General features: G+C 40.4%; 1 protein-coding gene across 1 annotated transcript in view; it reads right to left on the minus strand.

The window, feature by feature from the left end:
- Window positions 1-5,045: 5,045 nt before the first annotated feature.
- BUB1 (BUB1 mitotic checkpoint serine/threonine kinase) overlaps window positions 5,046-19,272 on the minus strand; it is a 45,450-nt gene continuing 31,223 nt past the window's right edge. Inside the window, exons 18-25 of the mRNA XM_025868173.2 lie at window positions 18,022-18,260; window positions 16,763-16,906; window positions 8,859-8,974; window positions 8,376-8,537; window positions 8,039-8,196; window positions 7,767-7,941; window positions 7,109-7,215; window positions 5,046-5,360 (exon numbers count right to left, since the gene is read on the minus strand). Coding sequence (XP_025723958.1) covers window positions 5,165-5,360; window positions 7,109-7,215; window positions 7,767-7,941; window positions 8,039-8,196; window positions 8,376-8,537; window positions 8,859-8,974; window positions 16,763-16,906; window positions 18,022-18,260 — 1,297 coding nt within the window. The 3' untranslated portion in view covers window positions 5,046-5,164. The remainder of the gene's footprint in view (window positions 5,361-7,108; window positions 7,216-7,766; window positions 7,942-8,038; window positions 8,197-8,375; window positions 8,538-8,858; window positions 8,975-16,762; window positions 16,907-18,021; window positions 18,261-19,272) is intronic.

A 19,272-nucleotide genomic window follows, 5' to 3' on the forward strand; every position in this document is an offset into this window, starting at 1 on the left:
TCCCGGGCCCCGCTATAAGGCAGGGGTCCTGACCTGAGGTCTCTGAGTGCAGTGAGGCCTGAGTCATGTGTCCTGTCAGAGTGACAACGGAAGTTAGCTCGGGGGGGGGGGGCTGTCTTTTCCTCGGTTCTGAAGGTGACCTCTGGTGTAGGAGCAAAGCCAAGATTTGGGGCACGGACTCTGGGGCCTGATCGTCTGGTATCATACCCTGCCTCCCCACTGACCATGCCCCATAATCTCTGTGTGCCCCCTTTTCTCCCCTGCAGTTGGGATAGATGGTACCTCCCTCCCAAGACTGTGGGGCTGAAGGAGGAGGAGGGCGGGCGGGCTTGCTCTCACAGAGTGCTGTTCCTGGTTCACAGCCACACCTGGTATTCAGCATTGCTGCTTTAGAATTTCGTTACCATGATGACCCCCGGAAGGTGGGGCGTCGCTGATCCATCTGGTGGGATTTACGGAGTCCTGCCGGCCTCCAGACTGCTCTTCTTTGTATAGCTAACACGTGTCGTTATACTAAATATTATACACCCCGTGTACTGAGTGGCAATTTAAATTTTTTAACTTGACCATGTGCTGGGCATTTTTAAATGAGGAACTATGCAGTCATTATAAAAAACAAAAACAAAAAACCCACAAAAACACAGAAATATAGTAAAAAGTCAGAAGTTGCTCTGTATTCTTGCTTCTTCTGACGCCCACCTCCCCTTCATTCTTCCACTCACGATCTGAGGCCCCCTTCCCAGTGGTGATGCTGAGTTTGTTGTTTGTCCTTCTGGAAACACACCTACCCATTTACAGTCATGTCTGTCATGCATATGAATATATGATGTGCAGCAGACCCTTGACCAACACGGGGCGGGGGGGTAGGGTCGCTGACCCCAGCACAGTTGCAAATCTGCATGACTTTTGACTTCCCCCAAAACTTTACTAACAGCCTACTGTTGGCCAGAAAAGCCTTGCCAGTAACATAAACAGCTGATTAACACATAATTTACATGTAATGTGTAGTATATACTATATTCTTACAATAAAGTAAGCTAGAGAAAATAAAATGTTAATTAAGTCATAAGGAAGAGAAAATACACTAACCGTACTGTAATTTTTTTAAAAATCCATATATATGGACCTGCTTATGATTACAAACTCATGCTCAAGGGTTAACTGTAATTGCATTTTCTTTATCCTAAAGTGGGATGTCATGACATTTTTATATATATAGTTCAAGAACCTTTTTTCGCTTAGCAGTATTTTTCATCTTGAGATATGTGTGTGTGTACATACACACACAAAATGCTGCCAAGTGTTCCGTACCACCGGTGTTTCCTGATTTATTGAAAACTTGACCTATTCACGGACCTATGCGTTGTTCCACCTGTTCCACATTAAACAGTAACAGAGTAAACCTTGTTGTGTAATTTTCTTCATGGCTGAGCCCTTGGGTGGGAGAGCCTGGGGCCAATTACTCCGGACTTGCAGCAGCCCCCGTGGCCACCAGGGGGCCCCACCGCCCCCTTCACGGGAACCGTCTCAGAGGAAGGGGAAGCAACAGTTGTGGTGGCCGTTGGCCCCTTTCTCTGGGTCTTTCTTCCGCCTTTCAGTGAACTTGTCACCCCCACGTTTTGGCACATGGTCTCCCAGCTGGACACTTCATTCCTGTCTCCCCGGCAGGGGGTTGGGGCAATATGCTTGTGTCAGCCCCTGGGGCTCTGAGCCCAACCTGGGTCTGCACCTCACAGGTCCTGCCCTCAGGAGCAGGCTCTCCGTCTTGTCCACTTCCTGACTGAGAATGACAACCATCAGAACGTCCTGGAAGCCTGTGAAAGGCGGCAGAGTCAGTGCCAGCACGCCATCACGTCCCCCCAGACTGTAACAGGAGACTGAAATCACGTGTCTTTTCTAAGCTACTGTGTTTGTGTGTGTGTGGGGGGGGGGGCTTCTCTCTTATAGCACCTTAGCCTGCTTATAACCTAGCCAGTCCAGAAGTGGGTTTGTCTGAAACATTCCAGAATGGAACCGATGGACAGATGGATGGCTCCAATGACAGGGGAAATGGAAGACCAAGAGGACTCCTAGAATCAGTGGCACAGAAAGTTGTGGAGTAATAATAGCTTGCAGGTGTCCTTAGAGACTGTGCCAAATGCCCAGCCATTTAGGAGCTCTTGCCACTTATAGTTCCATCGTCTTTGGAAAAATAAATTTTAGAATCATTGCGTTAGACCACAGATATGATCCAGAGGGAAAAGGCCCTGATAAGAGGAGTCTCTGAGGCTCCTAAGGGACCAGATTGATTCTTAGCTAGAACTTAGATGTGGAGTCCGGGGCCAAGAATGAATAGGAGATGGCTTGACCCAAGACAGATATTAAATCTGACCCTACACTGAGTCTAGCCAATGTTGGAGCACTTAGCATGACCTGCACCCTGCTCAGCTTTGCAGGAGACATAGATGGGTAAGACCCAGCTCTGTCCTCAAGGAAAGTTCAGTCTCGTTACTGGAGTGAGCTGCGTTTCTCCCTCCCAGTGCTGACTTCTCATGCATCCATTTCAGCTGTCCTTTAGATAGAGCATTTTCCTTGTGCAGATAAACATTGTGTGTGTGTGTGTGTGTGTGTGTGTGGGAAACACAGAAATCTAATTTATAATTAAAGATGATTGCTTTATTTTGTACCAGGTAACGAAAAAAAAAAAAAAACAAAACTTTGGCTGAAATGCTTCAACTAACTTACTTTGTTCAGATGGAGCCTTTCTCCCTGGAGACAAGGTTGTTGCTAGGAAATGAGGCTGTGAAGTTTATTTAAGTAAAGCCCTTGGCATAGATCAGACACCAGATGGGCAACAGCAGTGCTGGGACGACACCGTGGTCAGGCTGAGGCTGTTGGTGTGAATAACACGGAGGATATTTGGAGTGTGATGGAAGCTGAAGATCCAGTAATAGCGAATGGGCTGGTGGGAACAAGGGCCAGACACCAAGTGTCCTCCCAGCCCAAGATTGAAGGCACCCACAGCGGCCTTTCACGGACAGACACGCTTTGCTCTTAGTTTAGTAAACAGCACCCGTATCTTCTTTTGTCTTGCTTTCCTCTCAAAACGGTCATTTTCAAAAGAAAAAAAAAGACTCCACAAACTTGGCTTTATCAGTACTCGGTTATTTTGACACTTTGAGTAAATATGGAAAGTTGGGCAAGAAAACTAGAAAAGTATCATAATTCACATTTGTAAGAAATGGATGGGTACACCTTCAACATAATTAAACCCATCTCCCTCAGGCCAGCGCCGTGAGCTTACTGGGTCAGCTTGAGAAGAGCTCCCCCTGGAGCCGAAGGTGGGGGGGGGCAGTGCTCAGCTCTCTTCTCAACAGCCCGCAAGAGAAAAATCACCAGTGAAAACCTGGGAAAGACATACAAAGGATTTTCATAGTGAAGACTATTTACTGGGAAACTTCAAAGGAATCGTCTGAAAAGCTCCCCCCCCACCAGAAACCAACAGGCTTCATATATTCAAACTACCAGCTAGGAAAAATAGGAAAAAATTAGATCTGATTTAAGCAACCAAAAGTTTAGTCCTAAGTGTTTAAATTAGTACTAGTATTAAAAAATTAGAGGACCTTTTTTGTTTTTTTTCTTTTTTTTAAGATTTTATTTATTTGTCAGAGAGAGAGCATGGGCACAAGCAGGGGGAGCAGGAAGCAGAGGGGAAGGGAGCAGGGAGCAGGGAGCCCGATGCAGGGCTCAATCCCAGGACCCCGGGATCATGACCTGAGTGGAAAGCAGATGCTTAACCAACTGAGCCACCCAGGCGCCCAGTAACATAAAATTTCAAATGCACTCACCTTTGACCCAGAAATTTGTTTCTAGGAATTAACAGATACATCATATAATGAAATATTACATAGTCATTAACAAAAATGAGACCATCCTATATGTAAATATAGTCTACACATTAAATTTAAAAAACCACAATTATGCCAGTTGTATGAAAAATATACAGAAATATGCATAGAATCATTCTTGAAAGATTAAAAAAAAGTGAGTCATGGTTGCTCCTAGAACAGGCTGGGAGTTAAGGGTAGGATGGAACAGTTCACTCTGTGCTCTTAAATTGGGTGTCACCTCAGATTTCATCATAAGCTAAGGAAAGGAGGGAGGGATGGAGAAACGAAGTTCAGTTCAGGTTACAGGACCCTTCCAGCTTTAAAAGTCGATAAATGCTAAGTTGGCTGCTATAATTTTAGAGGTAATTAATGATTTATAGCTTATAAAACTATTTTCAAGATGGGAGATATTTCTTTGAATGGTACTTTTATTTTTTTTATTTTTATTTTTTTTAAAGATTTTATTTATTTGAGAGAGAATGAGAGATAGCACGAGAGGGAAGAGGGTGAGAGGGAGAAGCAAACTCCCCGCTGAGCAGGGAGCCCGATGCGGGACTCGATCCCGGGACTACAGGATCATGACCTGAGCCGAAGGCAGTGGCTTAACCAACTGAGCCACCCAGGCGCCCTGAATGGTACTTTTAAAAAATGAGCTTAAGATTTATACCTGTAATATTTCCCAGGGACAGCACTGAAGAATGGTACAATAAAGAACAGGCAAATTTTGGGGCGCCTGGGTGGCTAATTTGGTTAAGCGTCCGACTCTTGATTTCGGTTCAGGTCATGATCTCAGGGTCCTGGAATCGAGCCTCGCTCAGCGGGGAGTCTGCTTGAGGATTCTCTTTCCCCCTGCCCCTCCCCCATTCTATCTCTCAAATAAATAATCTTAAAAAAAAAAAAGAACAGGCAAATTTTATCCATTAAAAACTTGAAATCCTTTGACTATCTTTGGAGAATTTTTGTTCATTATATACAAATACAAACCCTCAACTTAGACAAAGTTTTTGGCTTAAAGTGAACAGGTCAGTGTTAAAAGTGATTTTAGAGAATATTTGGATCCAAATTATTCTCACGAATGCCAGCATCCCAAAAGGAGCCCCATCAGCCTCCTATGCGGGGGTACCTTACCAGGTTGTATATTTTGCTGAAATATTTGTAACAACCAAGTCACATGGATATATTTTGTGGACTTTATTTTTAAGAAACATTTATATAAACAATAAATGAGGAAAACATCAAGGGTCAAAGTGAACAGGCCAGCATTTACAAAGTGATTGTTAGGGAATGTCCATATTTTATTTTCGAGAACGCTTATATTCTAAGAGCAGTACAATTAGCCTATTACGTAGGGTCTTAATCTTGTTTGTATAGTGTTGTTGAAATATTTTCTTCAGCTTTTGCCTTAACAAATCCAAAGATGGAAGATGATGACAGTCTGGAATATTCAACATGATGTGAAAGAATTCACTCCACATATCCAGATGAGGAAGCCTGGAGAGACAATGCATAAAGACAAGGTAAAGTGTAGTGTTCAACACACCGGGCAACCTCACTCCAGCCTCTGCCTTCTACATGCCCGGACAGCTGAACAGAACTTCACCTAAACTCAGCTTAATGCATCAGGAATTGGAATGGTTTTTTTTTTTTTTTAAAGATTTTATTTATTTATTTGAGAGAGAGAGAGAGAGAGAGAGAGAGAGAGAGAGAGAGAGAACAAGCATGAGCTGGGTGAGGGGCAGAGTGAGAAGCAGGCTCCCTCCTGAGCAGGGAGCCTGATGCGGGGCTCGATCCCAGGACCCTGGGATCATGACCTGAGCCGAAGGCAGACGCTTAACCGACTGAGCCACCCAGGCACTCCAGGAATCGGAATGTTCAATCTAAGTAAGAGGAATTAAAGATCCAACTGAATGTCTTATACACACTTTACTCCAAAAAATGACTTAAGTAGTCTTAGTGTAGTAATAGGTCTTCAGTGGAAGAACTTTATTTATTTTTAAGAAAATCAGTCTGCTTTTGACTAGCTTTCTATCCCATACTGCCAGCATCTGATAAGCTGACTGAATGGTTCTGACGAGCCTAACTGCGTATGTGCTGGGACCAGGTTGACAACTCCTGGAAGCCTTAAAATGAACTGCAAACCCCCCACAGCATGGAGATAAGGCACAGGGGAAAAAGCAGACCACAGCTAAATTCAGCCCATTACTATCAGGCCTGCTGAGGGGTAAGACTTTTCTCGGCTCTGGTGGTCAGAGACAGAAGCCTTGTGAATAACTCTCTGGTCCTTTGATTATGAGCAAGAGAAGCAATAAAGTACTTGCTAAATTTGACAACTCATTATGCAGAATAAATCATAGCTGTTCTAAGTTTTCCTTCAGGGCCTGAATCTAATCTTACTTATATACTGATGCTACATTTTATAAAATTAACGCCAACTGCTTTTTTTTGTTGTTGCGGTGGGTGGGTGTGTACATGAGGGGCTGGAGGGAGTCCCAGCTTAAATTTCTTCAAGATACAAACATGTAAAACTCCATTAGGCTTTTTGGACACTAAAGGTGAGTGTACTTTTCTACGTATGTTTTTATACCTCAAAAAAAAAAAAAGATTAACAAAAGTATAAGTGGATATAATGAACATGCATGTACCAAATACCCAAACATCACAATAGCTTATTCACGTGACACTGTGTTAAGAGAGCCATCTATGTCGATAGGAAGAGCTCTAGTCTAGTCGCTAATTTTCACTACCATTTTACAGATGAGAAAACAGTCTTGCAAAAACTAAAGTCACCCAGGGATGGGACTTAAAACCCTGCCCCGGGACAGCCAGCTGCCTCGTCACGTTACTTTATAACTGACAAAGCACTTTCACATACATGATTTGCCTCTGCTTCTTATAAGAAACTCCTTAGGACAGTGTGCTCAGCATTATTTCCATTTATTTATAAAGGCAAGGAAACAAGTAAAAATCTAAGGCTCTGGGGCACCAGGCGATTTCTGTGAAGGATGAAGAGAAACATCTGAGCGTGGATGGGATGCCCGCCCCTCCGCCCGCTCTCAGCAGGTCCGGGCGGGCACCGGCTGCACCAGCAGCTGCGGAGCTGTGGAACTCGCTCACTGTGCGCGGTGTTCACCCCAAGGCGGGGCTTTTCCGGGCAGTGACAGAGACCCGTTTTCTACCAGACAGAACCCAACATTCTGCTGTTTATGCTCTTTTGCTGCAGCACCAACGCAAATACTCACCTCCTAAAAAGACCTTCCGGCTTCCAGACTCCTCCTTCATTTTTCACTTTCATGTAAGTGCCAAAGAGCATGCAGTACACTGTTGCAGCAACTCCAAAGTAATCAATCTATAAAGGAAAACTCGGTATCCGTGATTAGGATAGTTACTTACACGTGAGTATAGGAAGAGGTTTAACTTCTGCAGCTAGGTAAATAATCACAGGATTTTACTTTTAAATAATTTTGGGAAGCCATTTGTTCAGTGTCCCACTGATACGCCCTGCTGAATGCCTGTCCGGGCTTTGCTGGAGGCAGCCAGCCACGGCCTCTGGAGGCGGCCCCTTGGAAAGGTGTTCTTCCGGAGCTACCGTGTCCTTCTCAAGTCCGTTTTGCTATCCGGGGGCAAACACAGCACTTCAGCCCCTCTTGCACACGGTCAGCTTAGACGTCCTCCCCACTCCCTCCCCTGGGACTCTGGTGGTTGGCCTCCCTCTGCGCTCCGAAGCCTCTAGCCGTGGGGTGTGTCCATCACTGAAAACAACACTCAAGCATGGTCTTAAATCCAAGGACAGAAGATGACGAGACCGGCTCAAACTAACGAGATCCCCAAGTTCATTTTTAAAATATAGCAAGTGTAACAAAGGAAACGATTTTCAAATCTCTCCCTTCGGTTCCATACCTGGTAGTTCCATGGTTTGTTGCTAAGCATCTCAATACACTGAAAACCAGATGTCTCACACTTTGCTGTAAATGTAGTTCCTTTTGGAAAAAGTTTCATGTCTATACTCTGACCCAGGTCAATCAGTGCCAGGCCAGCAGATACATCATCATCTTCACCGTCCTGTTCCAAAAATCTGTATTAAACACAAACAAGGGCCAGGCGGCCTGAGCACAAATAATAAAAGGCTGCTGGGGACACAGTAAGAACTGCGTTCAAAGTGCAACACTTGCCTGTTTCCAAGTATGAAATTGTCTGGCTTAATGTCTCCATGAATTATTTCACAGTCGTGCACTTGCTCAATCATGCAGAGCATCCTGATCGCAAAGGACAGGACTAGAGCTTGCGGCATCACTTTTTCTGGGGTGTTTTTGTAGAGGTTAATAGCATTCTAGAAACAACACAGAGTGGAATCCTGAATTGGTTCCTCAGGATGGATGAGATCTCAAGTCAAGAGCTTTGCTCCCACCTACCACTCCAACAGACGCTCCAATTACAATGTTGGAGCCAACCACCAGCCAACAATGGACTTCAGACTCACGTTCTCATCATAATAATGAATACACTTACTAGCAGCGTGCCATAGCTGTAGAGATCTCCTACTAATACACTGCCATTCTGGAAGAAGTGGGCAGAATAGAATTTGATGAACATGTGTCGCATGCTTGGCTTTAGTCTCTCCATCAGCTGGGTCCCGATGTAGAACTCCCAGGGGTTGGCGGGCTTCTGGACCTGCAAATCAGGTGCGTGACATTCACATCCAGCCTCACGTTCTGGAAAACGATAGCCAGAAAGCAACTTCTACCCCAGGAAAGGATGTGGGGTAGAAAGTGATGACAAGCTATGGACTACTGCTCAAGTATGGGACTTGCTGTGAGATCATTTCTGTGGCAAGGCCATTCTAAATCCCTGCTACATGGTTTTGTTTCTTAACCATGGACTATAGACCTAAATGAAATCACCACTGCCTTGAAAAAGAAAAAAAAGAGGCCGACAAACTCAAGTTCTAAAATTCATTTCTATACTACACAATGAACTGCTCAAATTATTTACCTTTAAAACAAATTTCTGTTTATTTTTGGTATCATTCACCTCTCCATGGGTAACTTCATAGACCTGGGCAAAGGCCCCTTCTCCAAGAAGGTGATCGACATAGACCAGCATGGAACCTTGAAGACACATGAGTCAAAATGAAAAAAAAAAAGGCTCAATACATTATTTCTGGTAAATTTTGTATTTGTAGAATTTTCTTGGTGCTGGCTTGCTTGCTTTAATAAATACAAATGGATATAGCTCCCTCAGGAAATGTTTTTCTTCTTCAACGAGTTAAAACACCTGCCACAAAACAGCTCCCCTTTGTAAATGCTGGGCCGGGGGAAGAGAAGCAGCACTGCTGGGCACCAGGCCTGCCACTGAAGGGCAGGAACGGGGCAGACATCCTCTCTTCACCAATGTTCTCATATCAGAGGGGTAACACTTGTGTTGTCTACTTGGCAAGACTGTTGTGATGTTAGAAAGTACACACAAAGATCCTCGGTAAAGTGCTGAACAAAGCTCTACCACATGCCTTCGAAAAACACAAGTGTTTTACACCTGGACAAAAAGGGCAAAGTATAATTGTACCAATATTTCTAATAGAATAATTATAATTTTTTATTGATGTAAAAATTTTATTTTAGGATAGTTTTCAATTTACAAAAAAGTTACGCAAAGACAGTAGAGTTTCTGTTTGCTCTGCACCCAGTTTCCCCTACTGTTAGCATTTAATAACCACAGTGCCTTTGTCCCAAAGACAGAACTCATATTGGTAGGTTCCTAAACCCACTCTTTATCTGGACTTCGCTAGTTTTTCCTTAATGTTTCAGGACAAATCCATCAAGTCTCCTTGGTCTCCTCCCCTAAGCTGAAATAGTTTCAAACTTTTTGTTTTAGGTGACCATGACGGTTCCAAGGAGTATTAGTCAGATAAATTGTAGAATGTCCTTCAAACTGGATTTGTCTTGCTATTTTTAATAACAGTGGGGTTATTGGTTTGGGGAGAAAGACCACTGACATAAAGTTGTAACAGATTTTAAGTAATTAAAAAAAAATCCACGTGTTCAAAATCAAGTATAAAAAAGTAGACTTCTGGTTTCTAATCTGGCACGTTAAGGAGCTTGGAAGTCATCACTCCACCCCCACAGTAAAACAAAAATGAAAGCGAAAACAAACTGAAAATCAACAAGTCTTCAAAGATCCATTAAAGAACTGAAGTCATAGGGCAAACTGCTACCTCTGAAATTGGGGAGACAGATTGGTGAAGACAGAGAATAAGAGCTTGCCAGAGAAACCACCACTGGGGCCAGTATGAGGGGGCTGACAACACAACTAACACCTCAGATCTTATTTAAGAACAAGTCTTAAGGGAAACTCAAAGCCAACAGGGGAGACAGAAATAAGGACACAAATGGAAAGTTTAGCCTCTACATTGGCAACAAACAGTAAACACAGCCTAATCTCAAGCCAGATAAATCTTACACTAGAGGCCTATTTTATCTTAGTTCCTTTTACCCAGTGGATCGGGTCTGGCGTCTAACAAAAATGACAAGGCGTACTAAAAGACAAAAACACAGCTTGAAGACACAGACGAAGTAGCAGAGCTAGACAGATATAGCAAAGATTTTGGAATTATAAGGCCAGGGATTTTTTAAAATTATGATTAATATGCTAAGGGCTGTAATGAGAAAAGGAAAAAATGTAAGAACAGACGGGAATGTAAGCAGACAAATAGAAACCCTGAGGAAGAATCAAAAGGAAGTGCTAGGGAAAAAAAGACCACTATAACAGAAACGGAGACTCTTTTTGATGAGCTCTTCAATAGGCTGTACGTGGCTGGGAAAGAACTGTCAGCTTGTAAGAATGTCAATAGAAACTTCCAAAACTGATTTGCAAAGAAAAAAAAATTGAAAAGATAGAAAAGAACATTCAAGAGTTGTGGGACAATTACAGTAGGTGTGACACATGTGTAATGGGAGTATCAGAAGGCAGAAGAAAACGAGAAATGAACAGAAAAAATATTTAGAGCAATAATAGTTGAGAAATTTCTAAAACTAATGACAGACGCTAAATCAAGGATCTAGGAATCTCAGAGAACACAAGGCAGAAAAAATAGCCAAAAGTCTACACCAGGGCAAGTTGTATACAAACTGCAGAAAATCAGACCAGAAAAAAATATTCAAAGAAGCCAGTGGAATAAAACTACCCTACCTACAGAGAAGCAAGGAGAAGAATTATATTGACTTCTCTGGAAACCACACAAACAAGAAGAGAGTGGAGTAAGTGTTAAAAGGAAAAACCTCCAATCAAAAAGCTGGTATGCAGTGAAATTATCCCTTCAAAAGTGAAGAAATAAAAACTTGCTTACACAAAGATTAAGGGAATCTGTCACCTGTAAGCCCGACTTGCAAGAAATGTTAAAAGAAGTTCTTCAGAGAGAAGGATGAGGAGATAGTCCAGAAACTCATATCAGAAGATTGCAAGAAAAAGGAATAAATGAAGATAAAATAAAATCTTTTATTTTTCTTATTCTTAGATGATCTAACAGATAACTATTCCAAATAATAATTGCTACAATGTATTCAGTAAGTACAGTTTAGGATAAGTGAAATAAGTGACAGTGCTGTTATAAGGGATAGAAGGGAAGAATTAATTAGTAACATTCTCTTATAAGGTACCTGGCATTACCTGTGAAGTGTTATAGTGTTCTTTGAAGGTGGACTTGGATTACTTCTAAATGCATACTGCAAACTCTAGGGCAACTACTAAGAACAGTAAAAAATGAAGTATAACTGATATGCTAATAGAGAAAATAAAATCACAGAAATACCCAATTAACACCAGAGAAGACAGAGAAGACAAAAAAGGAAACAAAGAACAAAGGCAATGAATAGAAAACAGTAACAAATACAGTGGATATTAATCCAGCTATATCAGTAATCTTTCTAGATATCAGTAGACTAAATATACCAATGAAGGGGCGCCTGGGTGGCTCAGTTGGTTAAGCATCTGCCTTTGGCTCAGGTCATGATCCCAGGGTCCTGGGATCAAGCCGCACATCGGGCTCCCTGCTCAGCAGGAAGTCTGCTTCCCCTCCCTCTGTGTCTTCCCTGGCTTGCTCGTGTGCACTCTCTTAAATAAAATCTTAAAAAAAAACTTAAAAAAAAAATATGCCAACGAAAACAGAAACAATCGCAGTAGATAAAATACAAGACCCAGCTATACGTTGTCTTTGAGGAAAACACCTTAAATATAAAGACATAGATTACAAGTAAAGGGATGGAGAAAGATACACCATGCATGCTAACATTAATAAACAGAAAGCTGGAGTAGCTATACTAATTTCAGAGAGAGCAGATGTCAGAGCAATGAAAATTATCAGGCATAAAAATGGGCATTAGATAACGATAAAAGATCAATTTTCCAGAAAGACGTAATAATCTGTAATGCGTATGTGGTCTAACAACAGAGCATCAAAATAGTGAGGCAAAAATTGATAGAACTGCAAGGAGAACAGATGAATTCACCCTTCTAGTTGGAGATTGCTACACCTCTCTATCAGTAACTGACAGACCCAACAGGCAAAAAATCAGTAAGGGCATGATTGACTTGAACAACAGCACGAATCAACTGGATCTAATTAACATTTATGGAATACTTCGTCTAACAACAGCAGACAATACATTCTTTTCAAGCTCACAGAGAACATTCACCAAGACAGACTATTCTGGGCCATAAAACACACCTTTATCAAATTAAAAAAAAAACCAACCAAACAAACAAAGAAATCATACAAAGTATGTACTCCAACCACAATGGAATTAAACTAGTAATCAATAACAGAAAGATAGCTGGAAAGCCTCCAAATGCTTGGAGATTAAACAACACATATTAAAATAACACATTAATCAAAGAAGAAACCTTAAAAGAAATTTAAAAATATTTTGAACTAAAAGAAAATGAAAACACAATTTATCAAAATTGTGGGGTACAGCAAAAGCAGTGCTTAGAGGGAAATTTATAGGATTAAATGCATATGTTAGAAAAGAAGAAAGATCTAAAATCAAGAATTTTAGTTTCCACCTTAGAAAACTAGAAAAAGAACAGATTAAATCCAAAGTAAGCAGAAGAAAAAAATAATCAGAGCAGGCAAAACAAAACAAGAAAAAATTGCCTGCCTCATTAAGACAAAAAAAGAAAAAAATTGCCTAATTAAGATAAAAAAATAATATTAGAGCAGATATCAATGAAATTGAAAATAGAACATCAATGAAACAAAAAGCTGATTCTTTGAAAAGGTCAATAAAAACCCGTAAGCCCCTACCAGGCTACCTAAGAAAAAAAGGGAAAGGACACAAAATACTAATATCAGAAATGAAAGAGAGAACATCAGTATAGATCCCATGAATTAAAGGGATAATAGGGAATACTATGAACAACTCTGTGCCCACAAATTTGATAACCTAGATGAAATGGACCAATTCCTTGAAAGACATACTCTACCAAAACTCACAAGGAGTATGAGATAAGAAATTGAATCAATAATTAATAGCTTTCCTAAACAGAAAGCACCAGGACCAGATGATTTCCACTGGTGAATTCTACCAAATATTTAAGGGAGAAATTATACCAATTCTCCACAAACTCTTTCAGAGGAAAGAAGCAGAATGAATACTTCCTAACCCCTTCTATGAGGCCAGCATTAGCTGAATATCAAAACCAGAGAGATACACTACAAGAAAACTATAGAGCAGTATCTCTTATTAACATAGATGTAAAAATCCTCAACAAAATACTACCAAATCAAATCCAAAAAAAAACAAGTATAAAAAGAATCATTTACCATGACCAAGTGGGATTTAACCCAGGTATGCAAGGCTGGTTCAACATTCAAAAATCAATTAATGAATCTATCACATGAACAGACTAAAAATAAAAAAAAAATCACATGATCTTATCATAAAAATAGAAAAAGTATTTAATAAAATCCAACACCCATTCATAATAGCAACTTTCTGCAAACTAGGAATAGAGGGAAACTTGTCTCAACCTGACAAAAGACATCTACAAAAAACCTACAGCTAACATTATACTTAATGGTGAGAAACTAGATAAATTTTTTTCTCACTAAGATCAGGAACAAGGCAAGAATTTCTCCTGTCACCACTCCTACTCAACATTGCACTAGAAGTCCTAGCTAATGTGATAAAACAAGAAAATGAAACAAAATGTATACAGCTTGGGAAGGAAGAAATGAAACAGTCCTTGTACATAGATGACAGCATTGTCTAGTCAGAAAATGCCAAAAAAATCAACAACAAAAAACCCTCCTGTAACTAATACATGATTATAGCAAGGCTGCAGGATATACAAGGTCAATATATGTCAACTGATTTCCTATGTACCAGAAATTTCTAAGTGGAATTTGAAATTAAAAAAACACAATACCACTTACATTAGCATCCTCCAAAATGAAATAACTTAGGCATAAATCTAAGATACATAGAAGATCTATATAAGGAAAATTACAAAACTTTGATATAAAAAAATCAAAGAAGATCTAAATAGAGATATTCCATGTACATGGACAGCAAGACACGATACTGTCAAGATGTCGTTTCTTCCCAACTTGATCTATAGATTCAAAGAAATTCTAATCAAAATCCCTGCAAGTTATTTTGTGGCCACTGACAAACCGATTTTAAAGTTTATGTGGAAAGGCAAAAGGCCCAGACAGCCAACAAAATATTGAAGAACAAGCTGGAGGATTGGCATTACACAACATCAAGACCTACTATAAAAGCTACTGTAATAGATAAAGAGGTCAATGGAACAGAGGAGAGAGCCCAGAAATGGAGCCAAGCAAATATACTGTTAACTGATCATTGACAAAGGAGCAAAGACAATTCAATATAGAAAGGAGACTTTTCAATAAATGCTGATGGAACTGGACATCAACATGCAAAAATGAATCTAAACACCAAACTTACACCTTTCATAAAAGTTAACTCAAAATGGATCATACACATCAATGTAAAACATAAAACTATAAAATCCCTAGAAAGTAACTAACAGGAGAATAGCTAGGTGACCTTGGATATGCCGATGACCTCTTAGACACAACACCAAAAGCATGATCCATGAAAGAAATAAATTGATAAACTGGACAAAATTTAAAAACTTCTCTGCAAAAGACACAGTTGACAGAATGAAAAGACAAGCCAAAGATTGAGTGAATATCTTTGCGAAACACTTAACTGATAAAAGTTATCCAAAATACATAACAAACTCTTGAAACTCAATTAAGAAAATGGGGGGGGAAACTCAGAAAGAACGAACTAAGAAAACGATCAACGTGATTTTTAAAAAAATGGGTAAAAGATCTGAATATATACCTCACCCTAAAAGATACACAGATGGCAAATAAACATATGAAAAAATGTACATCATATGTAATTAGGGAATTACAAATGAAAAACCATAATGAAATACCATTACACATCTATTAGAGCAGCCAAAACCCAAACTGCTGACAACGCCAAATGATGGTGAGGCTATGGAGTAACAGAGCTGTCATCACTGCTGGTGGGAATACAAAATGGTATGAACTCTGAAGGCAGTTTGGCGGTTTCTTACAGAAGTAAGCATACGCTCACATGTTCCAGCAATCACAAGGCCTTGGTATTTATCCAAATGAACTGAAAACTTCTGTCCACACAAAAACGGCACAGGAGTTTTACAGCAGCTTTATTCATAATTTGCCAAAACCTGGAAGTGACCAAGATGTCCTTCAATAGGTGAACAGATAAATAAACTGTGGCACATTTGCACAATGGACTATTACTCAGCGATTGTAAAGACAGAGCTTTCAAGTCATGAAAAGACATGGAGGAATCTTAAATGCAAATTACTAAGTGAAAGAAGCCAATCTGAAAAAGCTTGCATGCAGTATGGTTACAACTATATGACATTCTGGAAAAGGCAAAACTATGCAGACAGTAGTAAAAAGATTAGTGCTTGTCAGGGTTTTAGGTAGAGGGTAGACGTGATGAACAGATGGAACACGGGGGATTTTAGGGGCAGTGAGACTATTCCTTATGATACTGTAATGATGGATACAGGTCATTATACATTTATCAAACCCCACAGACCGTACAACACGAAGAACGAAACTGAATGTAAACTATGGACTTTGGTTAATAATAATGTATTAATATTGGCTCATCAACTTCTACAAATGTACCACACTAAAGCAAGATGTCAATAGGGGAAGCTCTGTGTGCGTGTGTGTGTGCGTGTAAAGTATCTCGTGAAAAGTCTTGCTCCTACTGTTATTCACATCCACCCTGTTAACCATTTTCATTAGTTTTGAGTATGCTTCAAGGGTTCTCTAGAAATAGAATGAATATGAACATATGTTATCTTCCCCCTTTTTGAGAAAAGGCAGCATATAACATTAGTCTGCCCTTAACAGCATGTTTTGGGCATCATTATCGATCAGTACAGAGCAAGCTATATTTTCTGTAGAGATGTCCCATAATTTATTTAAGCAGTCCCCATAGCCACCTATGTTGTTTCCAGTCTACTATTTTTACATGCACATATGTCATTTTGAATGGATGCAAGCATATTTGCAGGAAATTCTTAAAAGTGGATGTCTAAAAGTATATGCATTTTTTACTTTGACAGGTATTACCAAATTACTCTCTGTAAGTGACAGTCTCAACAGCAATCAAAATCCGACAGTCATGGCTTAACCAAATGTTCTCAGCTTAGTACTATAGATAATCCATGACTCTTTACTTGAGGTGGGGGTGGGGCACAGGGGTGGTACCGGAAGGAGAATCACACACACATGAGTTACCATTGACTTCCCATATAGAAGCAAGAGTTTAAAGTTTTATTACCCATATAGTCCTTACCCAGTAGAAACTCAGTCTTGGGCTTGATGGCTGGAAGTTTACACTGCCATTCATAAGTATGTGGATAGGATCTCACTGGTTTAGAAAGCCCAGATAAAAGTGTGAGAATCAACGTTTCATCCCATGGATTCTCAATAGTCAAGTCTTAAAAGGAATGGGAACAAATAAAGGAAATGAATTCAGTACCCAAGAATTTTCCCAAAGAAACTACAGATAAAACAAGTGGAGACATTCATTAAATAAGCTGTCAAAAGCCTTATCTTTAAAAGAGCAATGATTCAAATAATAACCATTTGGAAAAATCAAAATGGCTAGTTCTGCACAGCTCATTGTTATTTTAGATCAACAAATTTAAATCAATATTTAGTTGTGACAAAGAAAATGAACACCAAAAGCACCTGTTTCACTTGCCCGGAACTGCTAGATTCTGCCTTTAACATAATTATGTCTTAAAGGCCGATGTGGATATCAGTTACTTCTAACATTTCCCACAAAATACAATGACTTTCAATACTTATATTATCTATGAGCAGTTTGCATGCGTGAGATGTACTTTGGGTTCACAAAAAAGAAATTATTTCTAAAGGGAAGAATAAAGTTTCTGTTCAATTTAGCATGCTATAAAAATTCTTTTAGTGGTAGTTACCAAAGACTAATCCAGCATGATTAACATTTACTTAGTGCTAAGTGTATGTAGGACCCTGTTCTGAGTACTTTATGTTTAGTAATTCACTTGGACCTTATAAGAAGACTCTGCAGTAGGACCATCACCCCCACTTTATAGAGAAGGAAAGAGAGCCACAGGAAAGAGATCTTGGCCAAGATCATGTAACTGCCTAAGAGCGGAGCTAGGATTAGAACCTAGTCAGTCCTCACAGTCTGTATTCTTAACCACGATGCAACACTATCCAAGACTGTTTCTGTGTAACCAGGAGAAAGGAGGTAAGCTCTGAGCCTGTTTATTTGGCTGTAAAATGGGGATACCAGTCTTAAATTCAACGCCTGCCATAGTAGGCCCTCCAGTTCTAACTCCCTCCTCCAACAGTAGTGATTTTGATACCTTCTAAAATTAAAACGAATTAATTTGTCCTTCAAGTGTGCTGTTATACCACACTGTGATCCAGTTTGCAAGTTTTGTCTGAACTTGTGTTCTACTCAAAGACATTCAAGTCCCTGCTCTTTGAGCTTTCATGGAACAGCTTTTACCAGGCTATTGTCCTTATTCGGGGACACAACTAAGACTGAACATCTGTTCATACTTGAAGCATTGACATCCTCAAGTGAACCAGTCTGCATCCATTCTGCTCGGCGCCCAGCACTGGCATCTGGTGGATCGTCCGCAACGGTGAAGTTAGTGTCTGTGAGTTTGCAAGCCTCGAGGCTCTGCGCTACCTCACTGGTCAGGAGGCCACCTGCAGCAGGTTGGCTCCCACGGAGCAAGGATGCCGAAGATACGTCTGCTGGGAACGCCAGCTCTGGGCTTTTCTCTTGAACTGGACTGGATGTGTTAAAGGAATAGACAAGAGGAAACAAAACACACAATTACAAGTCCATTGGATTTGATCACATGAAAGTACCACAAAACAGTTTCCTTTTCATTCTACGAAAGACATTTCCAAAACTCCTTAACAAAGAGTTGATTAAAACATTTTCTTCAGACAAACAAATATATGCAAATAGACAGCCAGTACATGCTGTATGCATAGAAATAAAATCAAAGACATGGAAATAGAGTCAACAAATAGGTGAGGGGCACAGTGGGTGTTCTCCAGTGGGAACATGGGGAGGGGTGGGCTTATTTCCCCAAGATGCCGTCAAGCTGGGGATCGAGACTGAATATTGAACTCTATCCCAAAACTGGTTCTTTTATAGCACCGAAACAAACAGAGAATGTCATAATCCAAAACCTAACACCGGGATCTTTCTGTACACACATATGGTTGATCTGTATCATTCACGGATCCCGTATTTGTGAATTCTCCTACGTGCTAAACTCATTCATAATCCCCGAATCAATTTTCATGGTACTTTTGCAGACGTGCAGAATGGTGAAAACACTTAGTCACCCAACATACACATTCGCAGAAGTGGAATACGGCAATGCTCTGTGTTCTCATGTCAGCTCTCACACTAAACCAGTGTCCTTTCGCAGTACTTTTAGTAACATGTTTTTCTGTGTTTTTGTGATTTTGCTGTTTAAAATGTTCCCCCAAGTGCAGTGCTAAAGTGTTGTCTAGTGTTCCTAAGTGCAAGAAGGCTATGATGTGTCTTAGAGGGAAAATATGTGTTAGATAAGCCGTGTTCAGGTATGAGTTATAGTGCTGTTGGCCCTGAGTTCAATACCAATGAATCAACAATTATTTATTAAATAAGGTGTCTTCAAACAAAATGTTGTGAACAGAGGCTCACGGGGGCCTAACTAGGAACGATGGTTCAGTGTTGGGTAATTCAGAGACTGCAGTGACTTTATACAAAAGGACGAGGGCAAATAGTAAGACCTGACTGTGTAG

The sequence above is a fragment of the Callorhinus ursinus genome, unplaced genomic scaffold (assembly GCF_003265705.2).
Source record: "Callorhinus ursinus isolate GAN/ISIS: 27379988/994484 unplaced genomic scaffold, GSC_fseal_2.0 scaffold10, whole genome shotgun sequence".
NCBI lineage: Eukaryota > Metazoa > Chordata > Mammalia > Carnivora > Otariidae > Callorhinus > Callorhinus ursinus.